Below are 18,218 nucleotides of genomic sequence, written 5' to 3'. Positions count from 1 at the left end.
GAGCATTTTGCTGAATTAGCAAGGACTCCCCCAAGAAAATCCTTAATTTCTCAGCCGGTACATTAGCTGCAGCCCCCAAATCAAAAAAAGCAACGACTTTGGAGCTCTGGCTACAAGACTATGTAGTTTGGTGGGTGCTAACGTGAATTTGCATTTGCTTAATCGCTTACATCTTACAAATGATTAACCTGAAATGCAATCAGAATATACCATATTATAACTAAATGATTGTTTTAGATGTTGGTAAAGTTTTATGGCAATTGCTTAAAGGGCGCAAAAGTTATGAGTCCAAAATCGACATAAGCGATTCGGCCATTTGGAAATACCGAGCTCGAAGACTCGCTCGTTCGTTTTTTTTTTGTTTTTTTGTTTTTTTTTGATACTGCACAACTCGTGAATAAAAACCGTACGCGCGCACTTTTCATGAAGTATTCTCTATATATTTGCTAATTTTGTCTTTGTGGTAGATAAAGCTTTCCTACATCAATTTTCTAAGTTTTCTCACTTGTATGGATATCTTCATGCTTCGAAAGGTCGCTTCGCCTTGTAAATGCTTTGTCACAGTTTTCACATTTATATGACTTGACGCCTGTATGAGTGCGTTCATGTTTCTTTAGGGTACCCTTTTGTGTAAAATCCTTGTTACAGTACGTACACTTGTATGGTTTGACACCTGTATGGATGCGTTCATGTTCCATAAGATGGCTTTTCCTGGTAAATGCCTTGTTACATTGCTTACACTGATATGGTGTTATACCTGTATGAACACGCCCATGAACATTAAGGCCACTTCGTTGTGTAAATGCCTTGTTGCAGAGTGCACAAGTATATGGTTTCACACCTGTATGGATACGTTCATGTACTTCAACGTCCCATTTATTCCTGAACGTTTTGCCACAATATCTGCATTTCTGTGGTGATGCACCTGTATGGATTAGCTCATGTCTTTTAAGATGACTTTGACGTGGAAATGCCTTGTTACAGTAAGTGCACTTGTGGGTTTTTTCACATGTATGGGTACATTCATGTTTCTCTACATCACTCTGTGTTGCAAATGTCTTGTTACAGTATGTACATTTGTATTGTCTACCAAAAGCATCATCATGTTCGCGTCCATTTAGATTTTCTTCGTGTTTATTTGTCTTTTCACAACACGTATATTGTTCACATTTCGCTGGATGTAAAATGCTATGCATAAGATCTTGTTTTCCTTGAACCTCAATATTATGATTGAAAATTTTGTTAGATGGATTCACCCTAGGCAAAATTTTCCTAAATCTCAAGGGAGTGAGTCGTCTATCTGATTTTGGCTGACTCTTTCCAATGTCCGTTATTGGTATTATTTCTTTAGTTTCTGTAACTTTGTTGGCAACATTTTGGATTGCCATAGTATCTTGATGGCAATTACGTGATGTAAACTCTTCAGCGTCATGGTTTCCAACAACTTGTAAATCACAGCTATCTATATGGATTACATTATAGTACCATTCACTATCGTCTGCGTTGGCAGCAGATGATCTTTTCCCGATACTGCGATTGCTACTAAAATTGGCTTTTTGAAGTAAATTGTCATCCTCTTGTTGGTTTCTCTCGTAACTTCTTAATGATTTGTCACCGTCTACTTTCATTGTCATCCGTCGTTCATTAATTTTAAATGCGTGTTCTTCAATCGTAAGGTCGTCAATCATACAAACATCCATACAGACTTCACTACATTTATTTGATTTTATTTCTTTGCTTTTATCTGTATTTGCTTGTATTTCCTTGATGGATTTATCTTTCATACCAGCATCATCACAGATTTCATTACTATCATTTGAAGGCATTTCTTTGCTTTTATCATGGTCTATCTTTTTATAATCCATATAGGCTTTATCACTTTTGATTGATGCCATTTATTTCATTGTATTGTTGTCTACTATAGCAGCATCACTACAAACATGTTTACTTTCATTTGATGTCGCTTACCATAACATCAAAGACTTCGATGTAGTCCAATGTTCTGTGCTACCAGCACTATAGGATAACCTTTATTAATGTTACACCATCTGAAGTGAGTTCATGGTTATACCAGTGATATTTCGTTGACGTTTCCTATTCTGAAAAAGAAGAAAAAGAAAAAAAAAAAGAAAGAAAAACAAGTGAGTATTAAGTATATTTATACATTAAAAAAACCCATCTTGCCAATTTTTTGAAAGAAAATGTTTAAATTGTCTTAAAGTTTAAAAAAATATAAAAACAAAAAAACATACGTTTGTTAATTATGTTGTGCATTATTGTTTATTTGTGATTTTGAGCATCGATATTTTAAACGTCGCGTACAATTGCACTCAAAAGTCCAAAATCGCCTTAGTACTTGAGCTTTTTACTAGCTAGAATATAGGTACGGATATATACAGTGTCCTTGTTGAGTATGAATCAAATTGTGACTTACTTTCTAACGTTATGGATTTTTTGATATGAAGCTAAATGACCCCATTTGTTGTCAAAAGCGATAGAAAATATCGATGAAAGCGGAATCCAAAAAATCGTCACTAAAAGATGTATCTTTTACAAATATTATCCTTTAATTTCATATGCATTGAAGGGTTTTAAGGCAGTCAAATAAAAATAAATATTCTCACAACTATTTTCGCTCACCGCTACTTCGTTGATTATTCACGCTTGACTTCCGTGTTATTCCTTGTCGTGTGCTGTTAGTTGTGAGAGTACTTATTTTTATTTTTATTTGGAAAAACGCCTGCGCACAGAAGTTTTGAAATATATCAAATGTAGTCATACTGTTGAGCATTGTGCTGTAACTCTCATGGCAAATATTACCTGTTATTATCTTAAAAAGCTTATTAATCTTGTTTAAGCATAAGGACTAGAAAGTGTTTCTCTGGGGTTTCGCACGCTCTAAAAGCCATTAAAAAGCAAGTTCATTTTTGGGCATTTAAAACTGATATTGGTTGTAAAATTAGACAAATAATAGTAAGCATCTGGACTCATGGCACTATTCTCTTATCCACCCACTTAATAATCAATGTACAACCCCTTACAGCCTATATGTATTCTCTGGCCTATAATAACAATAACAATAATGACCATGACCATAATATACACACATATATATTTAGGCAGTGCCTAAAAGCAGATCGGGAAAAAAAATCTTCAATTATTTTTTATTCGAGATGAATATAATTTCTCCCATAATAAAAACCATGCAGTGAAATCGAATCGAAATGCACTACATTGTTTTCTTTGCGCGAGTATACTCTCCCACTTAGGAATTTTGTACACAACTCACCATCAGCCCCCACATGGGCTAGTTTTGTTCTTGGAAGATTCTTCGACAAAGTTTTCCATGGCCGACATTTTTAAGCTTTGAATTCGATTCCTTACGGTGGCCCGCTAGAGTCATTCGTGATATTTTTTGAACTTGTATGTATTGTTGTTGTTTTTTTTTATTTCGTGGTTTTCATTTTCGTTCTTCTCTTTTTGGGGGATGCTTTGTTTTCCGCTAAATGAAAAGCATGAACAATTAAATTCCAAACCCGAGATTTCGACTTATAACCCGAGATATCCGACTTATAACCCGAGATATCGAATTATAACCCGAGATATCGAATTATAACCCGAGATATCGACTTATAACCCCAGATATCGACTTATAACTCGAGATATCGACTTATAAGTAAGAGTAAATTACCGAGAACGGATGCAATGAGCCATGTACATCCCGAAGGCCGCAGGCCCGAGGGATGTATACAGTCAATCAAAAAAACGTTGTCGTCGACCGGCTCAAGCCTACGCGACTGGACCGAAAGGAATATGGGTAAAAACCACTGAAGCGGTTAAATATTCGTTCTGAATTGATTGTTCACGCTAGTAATAAGATAATAATGGCGAGAAACAATCCATGAAATATGTGTCTTCGGGTTTAGGGAAAGAAAAACAAAGTAGTTATGATTCAGTTCACAATTCCAAAAATATGAAGGCATTAAAAAAACGTCTCCTTCAACACTTCCCGCTCGCCTACGAAGGTTCGTGCTGTAAACCAGGCATAACTAGTCAGATAAAATTCAACTCGGCTTCAATGATTCAACTCGGCTTCAATGATTACTACCCAGAGTTCCTTTCGGTCCAGTCGCGTAGGCTTGAGTTGGTCGACGACAACATTTTTTGAATTGACTGTATGTTTATTGCCGACGTTCGAGGTAATTAAGTATTTTATTTATCAATTGAGAAGGCTTTCTATCAAATGTTGCTCAATATAAATGCGGTCTATGTATAGCTCTTATTAACCGAGTGCGAGGTCCGTACCGTAAGTTATGGACCGATTTTTTTCCACTGCCATGCGCGGGCCATAAAAGAGTGGAAAAAACGAGGATCCATAACTTACGGTACGGACCAAGCAAACGAGGTTAATAAGATCTTTATTATATGGTAAGGCATTGAGATTAAAAAGAGGCGAAGCAAAAAAAAGTAAAGTTGACAGCGCATGTCAAACGAGAACTGCATTGGAAGGGCACGTGCCTAAAGTCATGTAGTATTTGAGTCGCTCAAAAAGAGAAGTTCTAGTTTACTCTTTTGAAAGAATTAAGCTATAGTTTAAGGTTTTCTGAAATACTAGTGAACAAAAGTGAGGCTTTCTTTTGCAAAACATGGAAATGCAAAGCAAAAAAGGCATCAAAAGACCTCAAGAACTCAACTGATGAGGTTGAAAAGATTGTACTTCAAACTTCAAGATCTTCACAACTAAGATCAGTGATCAGGGGAGAATTTTTCGGCTGCTGGTCTAATCATCTTTTTCCAAGACATTTTGCCCTCGGGTAGGTGTTCTCTAGCTGCTCTTCCTATCGTTGAAATCGAGACTTCTGCTGTTGGGTGAGCATCCACGTTTTCTTTTATTTCTTTGTATGTAATGGACGGCCTAGACTTTATCATTAATTGAATCAGATCAAGATCTGGTTCCTCAAGCTTTTTTGGATGACCCCTAACTGCATGGAGAGGGAAGAGTTCTCCTATACGACAAAAGGTCTGCCAGATTTTTGAGACTGCAACTCCACTAATCTTGTATCTCGAGCCTATTGTTCGGAAACTTCCAGCAAAATATTCCGTCGATACGTCTCCGCCTTGGCGTAGAATTTCGTCAATGATCAGATACTTTAAATCGCTTCATAAGTTTATTGATAACAACGCTAATAAACCTAGTAGACCTAAAAATAACCCTGATGACAAGGCTAATACACCAAAAGCCTTCATTTCACTACCATACATCAGAGGTACGTCAGAGATCATATCACGCATTTTACAACCACATAACATACGCGTGGCTCATCGACCTGTATCCACACTACGAAAGGTCCTGACTAAGGTCAAAGATCGTGACAGCCCGAACGATCGAGTCGATGCTATTTATAAGATTTAATGTAATGATTGTGAAGCAACATATATTGGTGAGACGGGTAGATCGTTTAATATCAGACGTAAAGAACATCAAAGTGCTGTTGTGAAACAGGATGAACACAATAATATTGCCAGGCATCATACCAAGACTGGTCATACGATAGACTGGGAATCCACTGAATGCCTTTCTTTTTGTAACAATAGGCAGCAACGACTTGTACTGGAGAGTTGGTTTACTAAGTTTGAGCATCGTCCACCAAACCGCTCAATTAATTTACCGGCTCCGTATAATAGGCTTATTAGAAACAATAAAACCGCCCACAACACCGAAACAGCGACTCGCACTCATTAGACCGATGCCGCCAATTACGCTTCTTCATGTAATTAGGCAATTGTTATCGTGGCAGTATAAACATGGCCAATCTGACTTTTATTCTTCACTTGACTCTGAAGATGACTTCCGCTCATGTTGTCGAAACGTCAGTCACATCAAACAGTCCTTCTCAGGACGACATCCACCCGGATGATCATAATACTTCGATTAACATTCATTCACCTGGGTTCAGACCGTTCTATACAATGTATTCCCTTGGTTAAATGTTCTACCATAAACATTCATTTCTGCTCATAACTTCTGTATAGCTTGCAAAAACCGATTCTAATGTCACGTGACCACTTGGAGCGCTCCAAATGCTCACGTGGGTTAACCGAAATTCAAAATGCGATCGATCGTTTTTTTGGCGGTGCTAACAGTTGAGTGATTTCGGTAGTAATTTGCTCCTCTCCAAAAGCAATGTCTTCTCCTCAACTTATGGCGAGAGCGTCGACGAACTCCTTCTGGATCTAGTAACGCTAGGCTGCTACGAACTGTTTCTGTATCTACAGAGATGCCATAGTCAAGTCTGGGTTAGCTGCATTTGACGATATCCTAATGAGCCTCCACTCCTTATTACTTCTTGCTCTATTGCCGCTATTATGTCGAGAGGATTATAGGCAATTCCCCTTTTCCTCAAGCCTTTCTTGGAGAGGATACGTTTCAGCTGACGTAGACTCAATGTGATGCCACGGACGACAGAAAGAAACCCAAGTTTTTCAGCGCAACCAAAGCCTAGATTGAAGTACTGAACAATATAGGTATCGTGATCACTTTCTAAGTCACCTAAGACATGAATATAAGGTGGTAGGGCTCCACATATAACCAAAAGCAAGGCAAAAGTACAATAAAATATATTTTTCATTTTGTTTCTTACCAAAACACGAAGACTCTGGTCCGCGACACTGTACAAAGACATTGTGGGCGCATCATCGACAAACAAGGGATATTAAAGTCGATATCTCGGGTTATAAATCGATATCTCGGTTTATGAGTCGATATCTCGGGTTATAAGTCGATATCTCGGGTTTTAAGTCGATATCTCAGGTTATAAGTCGATATCTCGGGTTATAAGTCGATATATCGGGTTATAAGTCGATATCTCGGGTTATAAGTCGATATCTCGGGTTATAAGTCGATATCTCGGGTTATAAGTCGATATCTCGAGTGATACGTCGATATCTCGGGTTATAAGTCGATATCTCGGGTTATAAGTCGATATCTCGAGTGATACGTCGATATCTCGGGTCATAAGTCGATATCTCGGGTTATAAGTCGATTTCTCGAGTTATAAGTCGATATCTCGGGTTATAAGTCGATATCTCGGGTTATAAGTCGATATCTCGGGTTATAAGTCGATATCTTGGGTTATAAAGTCGATATCTCGAGTTATAAGTCGATATCTCGGGTCATAAGAATTTTATTGTTCATGCTTTTCATTTAGCGGGAAAAAAAGCATTCCCCAAAAAGAGAAGAACGAAAAACAATACATACAAATTCAAAAAATATCACGCATGGCCCTAACGGGCCACCGTAATTCGTGGCTAATTTTACTTTTAAAAAACGAAGGATAACTACAGGTAATCCAATCCAATATCAGGTTTAGTAAATTTGCCTTGGATGTCTTTCATTAAAATCGAAATTTTGGAGATCCCCGAATTTTTTTAGGACAAATCAAGACTGTAAAACAGACTTGAAAACTGGTTAAGGTGAGCAAAAAATAATAAATAGAAAATAAGCTTACTTGCATCTTTTACATAACAATGCTTGGTTTTCCATAGGAATTTTTATGTTATTATATGAAATGTATTTTTACAGCAATGAAAATAAAAAAATAAATGCTTTGGTAGCATCAGAGACAAAATTCAATTCGTTGTTTACTATTTTTTCTTAAGCATGGTGCTCCACTCGTGCGGGAGCTCCGCTAATGTCTCACACTTATAGCCAAGCCTGAATACACTACCAATCAGGGTGACTTAGGGACGAACCATTGGAATTCAACAGCAGTCGCTTTTTTTAAATTTTTTTTTTACCTTTTTTATATATTTACTGTATCACACTTGTTTAAGATGGGTTTCACGACTTTTCTTGGTTTGCGATGTTGTCACACAACGCTTACCAGTTACTCGTTCGCGTCTAAAGTTTTCAGTGTTTCTCTTACTTTGTTTGCCTTGCTATTCATATAACAGTTTTGTTCTTTACGCGAGAACTATTTTTTTCCTTTTTTACAGTATATCTATTGTCTCACCCTTCAAAGATAGGTTTTACAATGCATTTGATACGTAGTAGGCAAAACTAATAAAAAATATAGACAATATAACCGTGAAACTTTAGTAATACCAAATAGCACAATTTCATGCAAATTCCATTGTTTTCTATTGTTTAATTAGCACTATTTTATACTATTAAGTAAGTAATGTTTCACGGATTAATTGTTTGCACTCTACGTAGGTGAACTTCAGTAGGCGAACCAATGCGTAGGCGAAACAATCGTAAAGCGTCGAATATTATTTACATGAAAAGTAGAAACACTTTTTTTTGGACTTCGATGCTGGCAATAAATTGTCTTTTACAGGTTATGTATGTGTGATTATTATAAATGTTCATTGTGTTCAAATGTTCATGTTCATTGATAAAATGCATCTTAATTAAATATGAGCATGTTCAATAATAAAGGCATGCTTAAAAATTCTACATCACCACTATAACAGTTGAACATGAATGTAGGTAGAGACAGTATGACAATATGTATCCCTGAGGAGTACTGTTTTCTATTATTTTAAAATTAGTAGTAAATAGTACTAAGTATTGCACTCTTTTAGCATTTTGTACTCTATTTGTATTTATTTGATCAACCTTATTTCATTGTTTTGCTCTATTAAAAGTTCGCATGTTGTGATACAATCATAATTGTATACAACTTTAGTTTTGTACAAGGTAATTATGGTTTGTTGCTATATTAAAAAGAAAAATATTTTTTCCTTGTGCAGAGTTTATTTTTGTACACATGTAGAAGACTCGCGTCTCGGTAAATATTCCCCGATATTCACTTCGCCTTCGGCGAATAAATACCACTTATTAACCGAGAGTGAGGTCATTACAGGGAAATCTCAGACCGAGGTCTGAGATTTCCCTGTAATGACCGAACGGACGAGGTTAATAAGTTATTTATTATATGGCCTTTTTTAGTGCTGTATTTTTAATAAATAATATACCTAACTATGAACACCGGAAGTAATTTTCAACATCCGCTTGCGCACGCAAGGTCAAAGTTGAGGTCGTGTTTACTGAGCCAAGCGATCCTGGCGAATTTATTGAAATTCACAGAGACGATTTTGTTCAAAGCGAGAACATTTTTGTCTTTATTATGGCAGGATCTAGGAAAATGCGAATACTTTAATTTCACAAAACACAGATACCTGTGTTTACAAGTGTTTGAACTCTTAAAAACTCAAAAATTTAGAAGAAAAATAGACCCAAATTGTCAATGAATTTTGAACACGTGCGGAGAACTTGCAATGATTTCAGTGAAGTGTTATTCTTCGTCGTCGCTCTCAATAACATAACGTCGCTTTGCACCTTGTTGGATTAACTTAACTGGGCCATTGAAGATCTGGAACTGACATTGAGAGATACTGCTGATATTCGCTCCAGGAAAAACACCATTTAAAGCTGCTGGGTCGCTTGAATTATTCACAGCGAGCGAATTCGTCGTGTTTTGGAGACTTAGGCTGCTGTGTGACTGCTGTGAACTTGTTATTAACTGGCTACTGCTATTGTCTGGAGGAGCAGTTATCTGTTTGGAATTTTGCGAGTGACTTGAAGAACTCAAAATGTACGACATTTGTCGCTGATGGTGCTCATTTGCTGACTTGTATGACTGGAGGCTTTGAAGACTTTTGTGACCGCTTAATTGAGCCACAAAAGTCTCTGGGGTATTTGCATCCAGCAATCGGCCAATGCCAGTCTTCCTAACGCTGTGAATTGTGACTTTTGCCCCTTTTCTTTGGAGATTGGCTTCGTCTGCGGCTGTTTTCAAGAATTTACCGATTTCATTCTTGCCTAGGGGCGCCTTCATATACCACATTTGAGGATTTATTCGGCGGTCGCCGTGTCGTACAGCAAGAAAGAATGGAGCATCTGGCTTGTTCATTTCTTCGGGTCGATGGCTTCTGAACAGCTTATAAAACTGAACAGGACATCTCTCCGAGTTTGTGGCGAAAATTTGAGATTTTTCTATAGGCGTAGGTGAAATGTTTTAGAAAAGGGGTTTGTCAGTGGCTTAGGGTTAATACATTGGGAAGGGTTTATTAAGCAACTTAGGGAATATTTTTAATGGAGTTTGTTAACTTACAGCTGTAGGGGGGTAATGTCTCAGGAAGGGTTTGTTAAGGTGGCTGCCTACTTTTGAACGTTCGAATTGAGCCCACGATGAGCGCGCGCTCAAAAACCGCTGAAAAATCTACAAGATTTTATTGAAGAACCATACGCGTTTTGAGCTTCAACAGAGCAAAACCCTCAAATTTTGCACGGGACTCCCTATTTTTTAATAAATCATTCGAAAAAACTCCTAAAAATCTAGGTCATATCAACATTTTAGAAAAAGTTTAAATCAGTAACACACGAAAAAATAGATTTTTGTAGGGATTTTTGTTACTTTATGAGATTTTTTAAGAGCACCGAAACTACAAAATATGACAAATCAATGTATTTTTTTGTATTTTTGTCGAAAATATCCATGTATTATTGTAGAATGATTGATTACCCTTCATTCGTGCAATCATAGAGTCTGCAAATAACTATTATCTTATGAATCTTAATTTTTTTCTAATCACTTCCGGTGGCGCAATTTTTACTCCAAAAGCTCGTGCGTAGGCTTCCATTAAATGCTGATTATCTCAAAAAGGAGCTCGGGACACCCTATTTTTCTTTCCAGATTTGGAATCAGCATCAAATTTCAATTCGGAAAATCGAAGTTTTAAAAAAAGTTTAAATCAATTTCCAAAAGTAGGTAGTCACCTTAAGTAACAGTTTAGGGGTAACTTAGGACAGGTTTATAAGATAAGAGCCACAGCGAAAGCGAATTTTACTATCCAGAGGAAGAAGAGGCAACAAGTGAGCAAAACAACATGGCTGAAGTAACCAATACCGGAGACGACAGTATCAATAACAGTCAAGAAGATTTGCTAAAGTTTGTGCAAGAACAGAAAAATGAGAACACTGTGAAAAATACGGCAAGTGATATGAAGTGTTTTTACCGTTTTCTTGGGGAGATAAACAAGACAAATGTTCAGATTTTGGACTTGGCACCTTGGCATTTCGCATTTCTGCACCAAAAGCGCCATTCTGATACAGATTGTTTTCTTCTTCTTTGGTCAACGAACGAGTCGCGTTAGGATGGTTCCCTTTGCCTTGTTCGACAAGGTTTTTACGCTTGGCTTCCAATACTTTTCTAGATAAAGCAAACTCATCGTCCTTGAGGATGTTCATCTTTGACCTGGAATCTGACAGACACCTTTGGATGCTTCTCTGCAGCCCAGTCAAAGTACTTGGCTCGTATTCCTCGCCCTTAACTTTCCTGATGTTTTTGAAGAACTTTCCAAGGAGGTGGTCAAGCTCTTTTGGTGCCAAGTCCAAAATCGGAACATTTGTCTTGTTTATCTCTTCTTCCTCTGGATAGTAAAATTCGCTTTCGCTGTGGCTCTTATCTTATAAACCTGTCCTAAGTTACCCATAAACTGTTACTTAACAAACCCTTCCTGAGACATTACCCCCCTACAGCTGTAAGTTAACAAACTCCATTAAAAATATTCCCTAAGTTGCTTGATAAACCCTTCCCAATGTATTAACCCTAAGCCACTGACAAACCCCTTTTCTAAAACATTTCACCTACGCCTATAGAAAAATCAACAGTTCCCAACCCCTTATAAATAAATTATCAGTTTTAAATCAACCCTCTCACCACTCTAAGCAAGTTAACTGTTAGCTGATTTCAGAGCAGTCTTGAAAGTAGTTAAATCTTTCGATGCCCTCTTCTCATTGTCTAATGAGTTCCAGAGAGACACTGGCCTATACGTACTGTAATAGAGTTATTGACACAATTCGATTTTCGAGTTGGCTAAGCAAAAGTGAACTTTCTCCTAAAGTTATATGTATAATTACCCTTAACAAATGGTTTTGGTGTGTAATATTTTTTAATTATTATTATACTATGAATATAACACTAATTAAAAATTATTCCTGAAGTCGAGTGAATATCGGGGAATAATAACTCAAACCAAAACGAAAGTTTTTAAATTCACTTCATGTAGAACCAATCTCTTCTAAAAATGGCGAAATCATGGTTCAAAGTGTGTTGATAGTAAGTATTTTATACATAAGAGCGACATTAGATACCATAGGGGAATGATATAGGAAAAACATACACCTGCATAAAAAATGTTCTAGTGCATTTTGCATCTCTTTTTTTTTTTTTTACTCTTTCCTATTACTGGGGGCATTATCTTGACCTCCAATTAAAACAATAAATAATTATTAATAAATCTGCTTTTGTCCACCAAGGTCATCTTTGCTTTTAGAGAAAATTTGCTTTAGCACAAGAGGCAATCACATCGGAAAATGAAAAGCACAAGTATGCACAGATAAAATGCCCACCTGCTATCAGTTAATCTATTTGAACAATGCATAATAAAATTTGGTTTTCATGATATCCAGAATTACTAATGTCTCAGTAAATGTTATTATAAAATTATTTAGATAGTATGGGTGCTGTGATTGGCCGAGAGCCGTGTTTGCATTTCCCTGTGCAAACACGGTTTTGACGCGCGTCAACACCGGCAGAAAATTTGAGTTTTGTTTGGAAGTTGTACTTGTACACAAATAGTCATAACTCCAGTAAAATTAGAAGAATATGGCTAATTTTCCAAGCTTAGACTTTGACTTTCCTGAGGAAGCTTCTGAAATAGTACAACCACCAGAAGAGCCTTCAACAAAAAAGCAAAAATCCAGATTTGCCAGCCTGAACACGGAGAATCTCGACAAACTCTTTCAACAACACCGACGAAAATCAAGCTTGAATTTAGCGAGTTCTAGATCTCAAAATAGTGTTTTCTTTTCAGTCTAGAATGACTAAAGCCATTGGTTAAGCTTTGGAATTACATTATTGTATCTAGATCTGCATGTAAAAGGCTCTTTCTCAAGGGAGAAAGTCGCTAAAGTTTGGCTTCTTCTCGCTTTTAAATAAAAAAATTTCAACTTGAATTTCATGTTTGGAGGCATGTATCAAACTTGCAGTTTGATTGGTTAAGCATCTTCTTTTGCGCAATCTGATTGGTTATTGCAAATGCACAAGTATGTAAGGAGAATTTTTATTTAAAACTTTGAATTAAATTCTTCTGTTTTATTCAATATTGCTTCATTATTTTTGTTTTTGAAGAAAATAATTTTATAAAACAAATAAAATACATTTACTGTATTTGCACAGGCTAATGCAAACCTTGATGTGGTTGGGAGAATTCTCGAGCAGGTGCAAACATCCGCCGGGGTAATTGGCCTCAGCCTATAGCTTCGGCGAATAACACATACCTCAATATTGATAATTCTGAATATCATCAAAACCTCATCCAATAATTGTTTATTATTATACACTATTCTCACTGTCTGAATTTTAATTGGTTGAGAACCTACAGTTAATTTTAGCTATTAATATGGGCCAGCAATTTTTCAGCGGTCTACAGTTAACTCTAGGCAGTTATCTGCAAAAACAAGCCTGCATAAGTCAGCGGATGTTGGCATTTTTGTACCCAGTCCCTTCTGCAATTTTGCAAGAACCTAGATGTGACTGGTAAAGTATTTAAATTTCAACCGTTGACTGTAAAATTGCAAACTGTAAACAGATAATTATGCAAAAAATTTAAAACAATCAAATTAATGGTCAATTTCTGTGTTACCAGAGCCTTCAATTTTTTGCTAGAAAGCTGAGAGGGTTTTGGGCACAAGAACACGAATGGCTGTTATCTGTAGGGTTTTTTTTAATGAATTATTTTGAAACCTTTTTTTTTAAATAAATTTTTAATTTATTCTAAAGTTTCTTTGTTTGTATTATCATTTAAGTAATTTGACTTTGGCCAATAACGCTTGCATCGACATTGATAATTCAGGACATCATCAAAACCTCATCAAATAATAGTTTATTCGCTGTAGACTCTCTGCCAATCAGATACATAAAGTAATAAGTAAAATTTATAATGAGGCATGTCTAAATTAACAATGAACTTTAGCATGTATTTAAGCACAAGCACAAGGAAAGCCATTTATGTTATTACCGTAAATCCGCTATTTAGCCCCTCCTCTCAAATAAGCCCCCCCCCCCCTTTTTAAAGGAGGAAATTTGTTAAGCCCCCCCCTCTCTTTTTAGCCCCCCCCCCTTCCCTCCCCCTCCACAACTAAAGAATCACATGTTAATGTACCAATGGAACATTTAATGATTGTTCAGAACATTTCTTTTTAGCTTGCTTTGTTAATGTTACCGTGTTTTAGTTTTGCTATTCACAATAATCGTAAATTATACCTGAGAGACTAACACAGGTGAATCAAATAACAAAAATGCCATGTACATCACTACAGATTATGCGAGACAGTCAGTAGAAAGTTACAATCATATTACATCCTGACAGCGTATAACTTACTGCGTTTCAAGAAAATTAATAAGCTCCCGCCCCCTCTCAATTAAGCCCCCTCTCTCCAATAAGACCCCTCTCAAATGTGCCTGAAATAAATAAGCCCCCTGGGGGTCTAAATAGAGGATTTACGGTATTTGAGGTATTGATACTTGCTTATACTAAACTGTGAACCTGCAAGTGTGTGAAAACTGACAGTAAGAATAAACATATTATGATGGTCTTGCTTACCACAGGACGAATACATCTGATTAAGTGAAATAGCGAAACGCAATCGAAGAATTATTCATATTGTGGTCCAGCGATTATTTGGCCCGTAATTTGGACCCAGTGAAAAGAAAGCAGCAACTTCGTAAAATAAAGTACATCTTGTTACACAAATAACACAAGTAAAAAGGTCTTTTTTATGAATGAAAAAAAAAACATGCGATGGCTTACATGACAAAATTATCGGGTTTCAATTCTACAATAGTTCGAACCAACAAGAATAAAAATATACTTATGCTTAATATAAAACTGCGGCAAGGGTTTTTAAGGCGTTTATGTGGCATGGCCTTTTAGACAAAAATCGCAAGTCCAATATTGGTCCAATGAATCACTAGTTCAGTTACTTTTAACTTCGAACCTCTGTTCACATCAGCCATTACACCAAAGCACATCAATAATGACTTACCTAATGTACCAGTTGACTAGAAAATAGCCTGATCTTGAGTGAAAAGTCAGTGAAATCCCAATAACGTTCGACAAGTTATACAAAATGAATGGAGGATTGAAATACAAAGAGAGACTGGATATAACACAGGGAACCCAAGCAATGGTTACCAAGCTCCCGATGGGTTTCCTGTGTTATCGCTGGTCTCTTGTGTATTTTCGTACAAAATAATAATTTTCTGGTAATGTTTTTCGAAATAAAAGGACGTCAAAATGATATTCGTTTTTTAAATCTATAAAATGTGAGTGTTATTTATTCGTCTTATACGTTGTATGGCTTTTTTTTACTTTAACCGTGAGTTATGTTTGCCTTTCCCCTGCCAACTGAAATTTACACAAGGTTGCGAGCGACGCGCTTGGAAAGAGAATAGGAATTTTATACATCACTAAATGAAAAGTTCAAAATCAATTAATAAAAGCCAGTTCTGAGAGGGGAAAAGGGTAAAATTTGAATTGGAAATAGGTGAATTGCATTGCAGTTTGAAAAGCAGTTTCCAAGAATAGGATAGAAAAATGCAAAAGGGAAAAGTCTACAGCACCAGTTATTCCCAGGCGGTCACCCATCCAAGTACTATGCTGGCCCTACCGAGTTTCGGACGAGAACCGGTTTTTCCTCGGTGGTATGGCCGTAGACACATGTAAATCCAAAACTTTAGTGCTTTCATACTGGACCGCGTATGGGATCAAGAAATATATAAAGTTTGGGATAAACAAAATCAGTTAAACTAAACTAAAGTAACAATAGAAACGAACCAAAAGATAAGAATGAATTGAGAAGAAAAATATCAAATGAAAAGCATATGGTGTACAAAAGCAGTTTTTAAGAAGAGGATAGAGAAATGCAAAGAGATATTGTACAGCACCAGTCACCCTTTCATATGAAAATAAAATTGGAAAAACTAAACAATTTTTTTTAATTCGAGTTCAAGATAATGAACTCCGTAATAAAAGAGTAAAAAATCGATAAAAAAATGCACTAAAACATTTTTTTCGCGCGCGCCTTTGTTTTCCTATATAAATCCCCTATGGCATCTCATGTCGCTATGAGCTCTTATGTATATATACTCTTATGAGGGAGGAAAGTCCAGTCGCCATCTTTGAACAACATTGGAAAAAATTGCCCATACATTTGGAATATTTGCTCTTTTAGGTCTTTTTCCTCTCTTTCCAAAGCAAAAGGTTGTTCTTAAAAGTAAAGTTATACAGCACAAGTAAACTGCGTGACAAAACATACTAAATGACCTGTAAATCTTCTGTTCTGAATCTGCTCTCATAAAAGTGAAGAATGACATACTGATGTATATGAAAGAACAAAAGGTCACACTCTTAGTACTATTAGACTTAAGTGCAGCATTTGATACAGTACAACATCATGTTCTTTTACATCGATTGATGTCAAGGTTTGGAGTAGTAGAAGATGCATTGAAAGGGTTCACCTCGTATCTAACTATAACAGATGTCAAAGTATTGCTGTTAACGGAGGAATCTCAGATATCTTCGAAATCAAACATGGGTACCACAGGCAGCTGTCTTGGACCTCTCTTGTTCACAATATACACAAGGAAGCTGTTTGATATAGTGGAAAAACACCTTCCAAAAGTTCACTGTTATGCTGACGATACGCAATTATATCTGGCTTTCACACCAGGTGAGGACGACAACGCAATCAATGCAATGCGTAGCTGCACCTATGACCTTCGTACCTGGATGGCTAACGATCATTTAAAGTTGAACGAAGATAAGACAGAGTTTCTATTAATTGGAACTAAACAGCAACTTTCAAAAGTTAACATCGACCGTATTACTAAATCGTGCGTAAGAAACTTAGGCGCGTGGTTTGATTCAACGCTAAGTATGTCTGCTCATATCAACGAGACCTGCGGCGCAGCTTTCTACCATCTACATAATATAAGTCGAATACGCAAGTTCTTAAGCAAAGATGATGCTATTACGCTTATTCATGCTTTTATAACATCACGTCTTGATTACTGCAACGGCTTATTGTATGGTCTTCCAGCGTGCCAGCTTAATAAAATACAGCGCGTTTTTAACGCTGCCGCGAGACGTATTTGTTGCGCACCGCGTTATTGTCACATTACACCACTATTAGTTGATCTACACTGGCTACCAGTGAAAGAACGTACGCAATTTAAGATCTTGCTATTTGTTTTCAAAGCTATTAATGGTATCGCACCTGATTACATATCTGAGCTTATCAACATAAAGGATAAGGGGAGTTATAACTTAAGATCTAGTAAAGGTTTATTACTTGCCCCATTTAATCGCAAGACAAGGAAAACATTGGGGGACAGGTCATTTGCTGTGGCGGCACCCGTTCTCTGGAACGCACCAGGCCCGTAGCTAGGATTTTTGTTGGGGGGGGGTGCTAATTTACAAAAAGTGGACCAACCATATACTTTATTTTTTTAAAGTCCCATAGGACGCATAGGTATAGATAAATTATTAAAGTAAAATTGATTTTTTTTTACTTAGTTTTACGTGAAAATATCATACCAGCCAAAATCTCACTTGCTTAAAAAGCGGACCTTTAGCTCGCGTGGGGGGGTGCGAACGCACCCCTTGCACCCCCCCTAGCTACGGGCCTGCGCACTTCCCGCAGACCTTCGCGCCATTAAAGATGTTAGTTTGTTTAAGCGACATCTTAAAACCCACCTTTTTAAATTAGCATTTTGATAGTTTTTTTTAGTATTCATCAATATATTTATTCATCTTATTTGTAAATAGTTATATAGTTATATATATATATAATATTATTATTGTAATGCGCGCATGATCATTGTATGGAATGCACGCACAATAAGTGATTAAATTATTATTATTATTATTATTATTATTTCGCTAACTAGTAGTTAGCGTGTTTTCGAGGCTGCGAAACCTAAGAAACCATAAGAGGCGAATGTATAGGCCAACAGATAGTATGAGCTTATAAAATCGGCAAAAATACGGTTCTAAATTTTAACAAATTCTATGAATTATATACCAAAATGTTCAGGAAAGCCCAGGGTTTTCAAATCCACTTCTGTTTTTTTGACAGGTTCTGTTTT

The 18,218-nt window shown here is 36.6% G+C and overlaps 3 protein-coding genes and 1 pseudogene across 5 annotated transcripts; 1 reads left to right on the top strand and 3 right to left on the bottom strand.

Moving 5' to 3' along the window:
- Positions 1-104: 104 nt before the first annotated feature.
- LOC148912465 (uncharacterized) lies at positions 105-15,210 on the bottom strand. 3 transcript variants are annotated; one of them, XM_089027753.1, is made up of 3 exons: positions 15,116-15,203; positions 3,290-3,502; positions 105-2,099 (listed from the first exon to the last, which is right to left on the bottom strand). In XM_089027753.1, exon 3 carries the CDS (start codon positions 1,893-1,895, stop codon positions 492-494), a length of 1,404 nt encoding a protein of 467 aa, XP_088883879.1. In that variant the 5' UTR covers positions 1,896-2,099; positions 3,290-3,502; positions 15,116-15,203; the 3' UTR covers positions 105-491. The 3 variants fall into 3 exon arrangements, with proteins under 3 accessions (XP_088883879.1, XP_088883878.1, XP_088883880.1); XM_089027752.1 differs by lacking the exon at positions 3,290-3,502 and having other exon boundaries at positions 15,116-15,210; XM_089027754.1 differs by lacking the exon at positions 3,290-3,502 and having other exon boundaries at positions 105-2,094.
- LOC116292998 (uncharacterized) lies at positions 9,056-10,129 on the bottom strand. Its single transcript, XM_089027746.1, has one exon. The coding sequence runs from the start codon at positions 9,915-9,917 to the stop codon at positions 9,300-9,302; it is 618 nt and encodes a 205-aa protein (XP_088883872.1). The 5' UTR covers positions 9,918-10,129; the 3' UTR covers positions 9,056-9,299.
- A 470-nt stretch (positions 15,211-15,680) lies between the features above and the next one.
- Positions 15,681-15,787, bottom strand: LOC148912464 (5S ribosomal RNA; annotated as a pseudogene).
- Positions 15,788-16,449: 662 nt separating this feature from the next.
- On the top strand, positions 16,450-17,514 carry LOC148912463 (uncharacterized). The gene has a single exon (XM_089027173.1). It carries the CDS (start codon positions 16,450-16,452, stop codon positions 17,512-17,514), a length of 1,065 nt encoding a protein of 354 aa, XP_088883299.1.
- Positions 17,515-18,218: the final 704 nt, after the last annotated feature.

This window comes from Actinia tenebrosa, unplaced genomic scaffold (genome assembly GCF_029948245.1).
Source record: "Actinia tenebrosa isolate PJP-AT-01 unplaced genomic scaffold, QUT_ActTen_1.0 PGA_scaffold11__36_contigs__length_13525064, whole genome shotgun sequence".
NCBI classification, from domain to species: Eukaryota; Metazoa; Cnidaria; class Anthozoa; order Actiniaria; family Actiniidae; genus Actinia; species Actinia tenebrosa.
Note: the sequence above shows the minus strand (reverse complement) of the source record. Positions and strands in the feature narration are given on the sequence as shown.

What these genes read in the sequence shown, in the direction of transcription:
- LOC148912465 (XM_089027752.1), bottom strand. Translation starts at nt 1,895, where the DNA reads ATGGCATCAATCAAAAGTGATAAAGCCTATATGGATTATAAAAAGATA.
- LOC116292998 (XM_089027746.1), bottom strand. Translation starts at nt 9,917, where the DNA reads ATGAACAAGCCAGATGCTCCATTCTTTCTTGCTGTACGACACGGCGAC.
- LOC148912463 (XM_089027173.1), top strand. Translation starts at nt 16,450, where the DNA reads ATGTATATGAAAGAACAAAAGGTCACACTCTTAGTACTATTAGACTTA.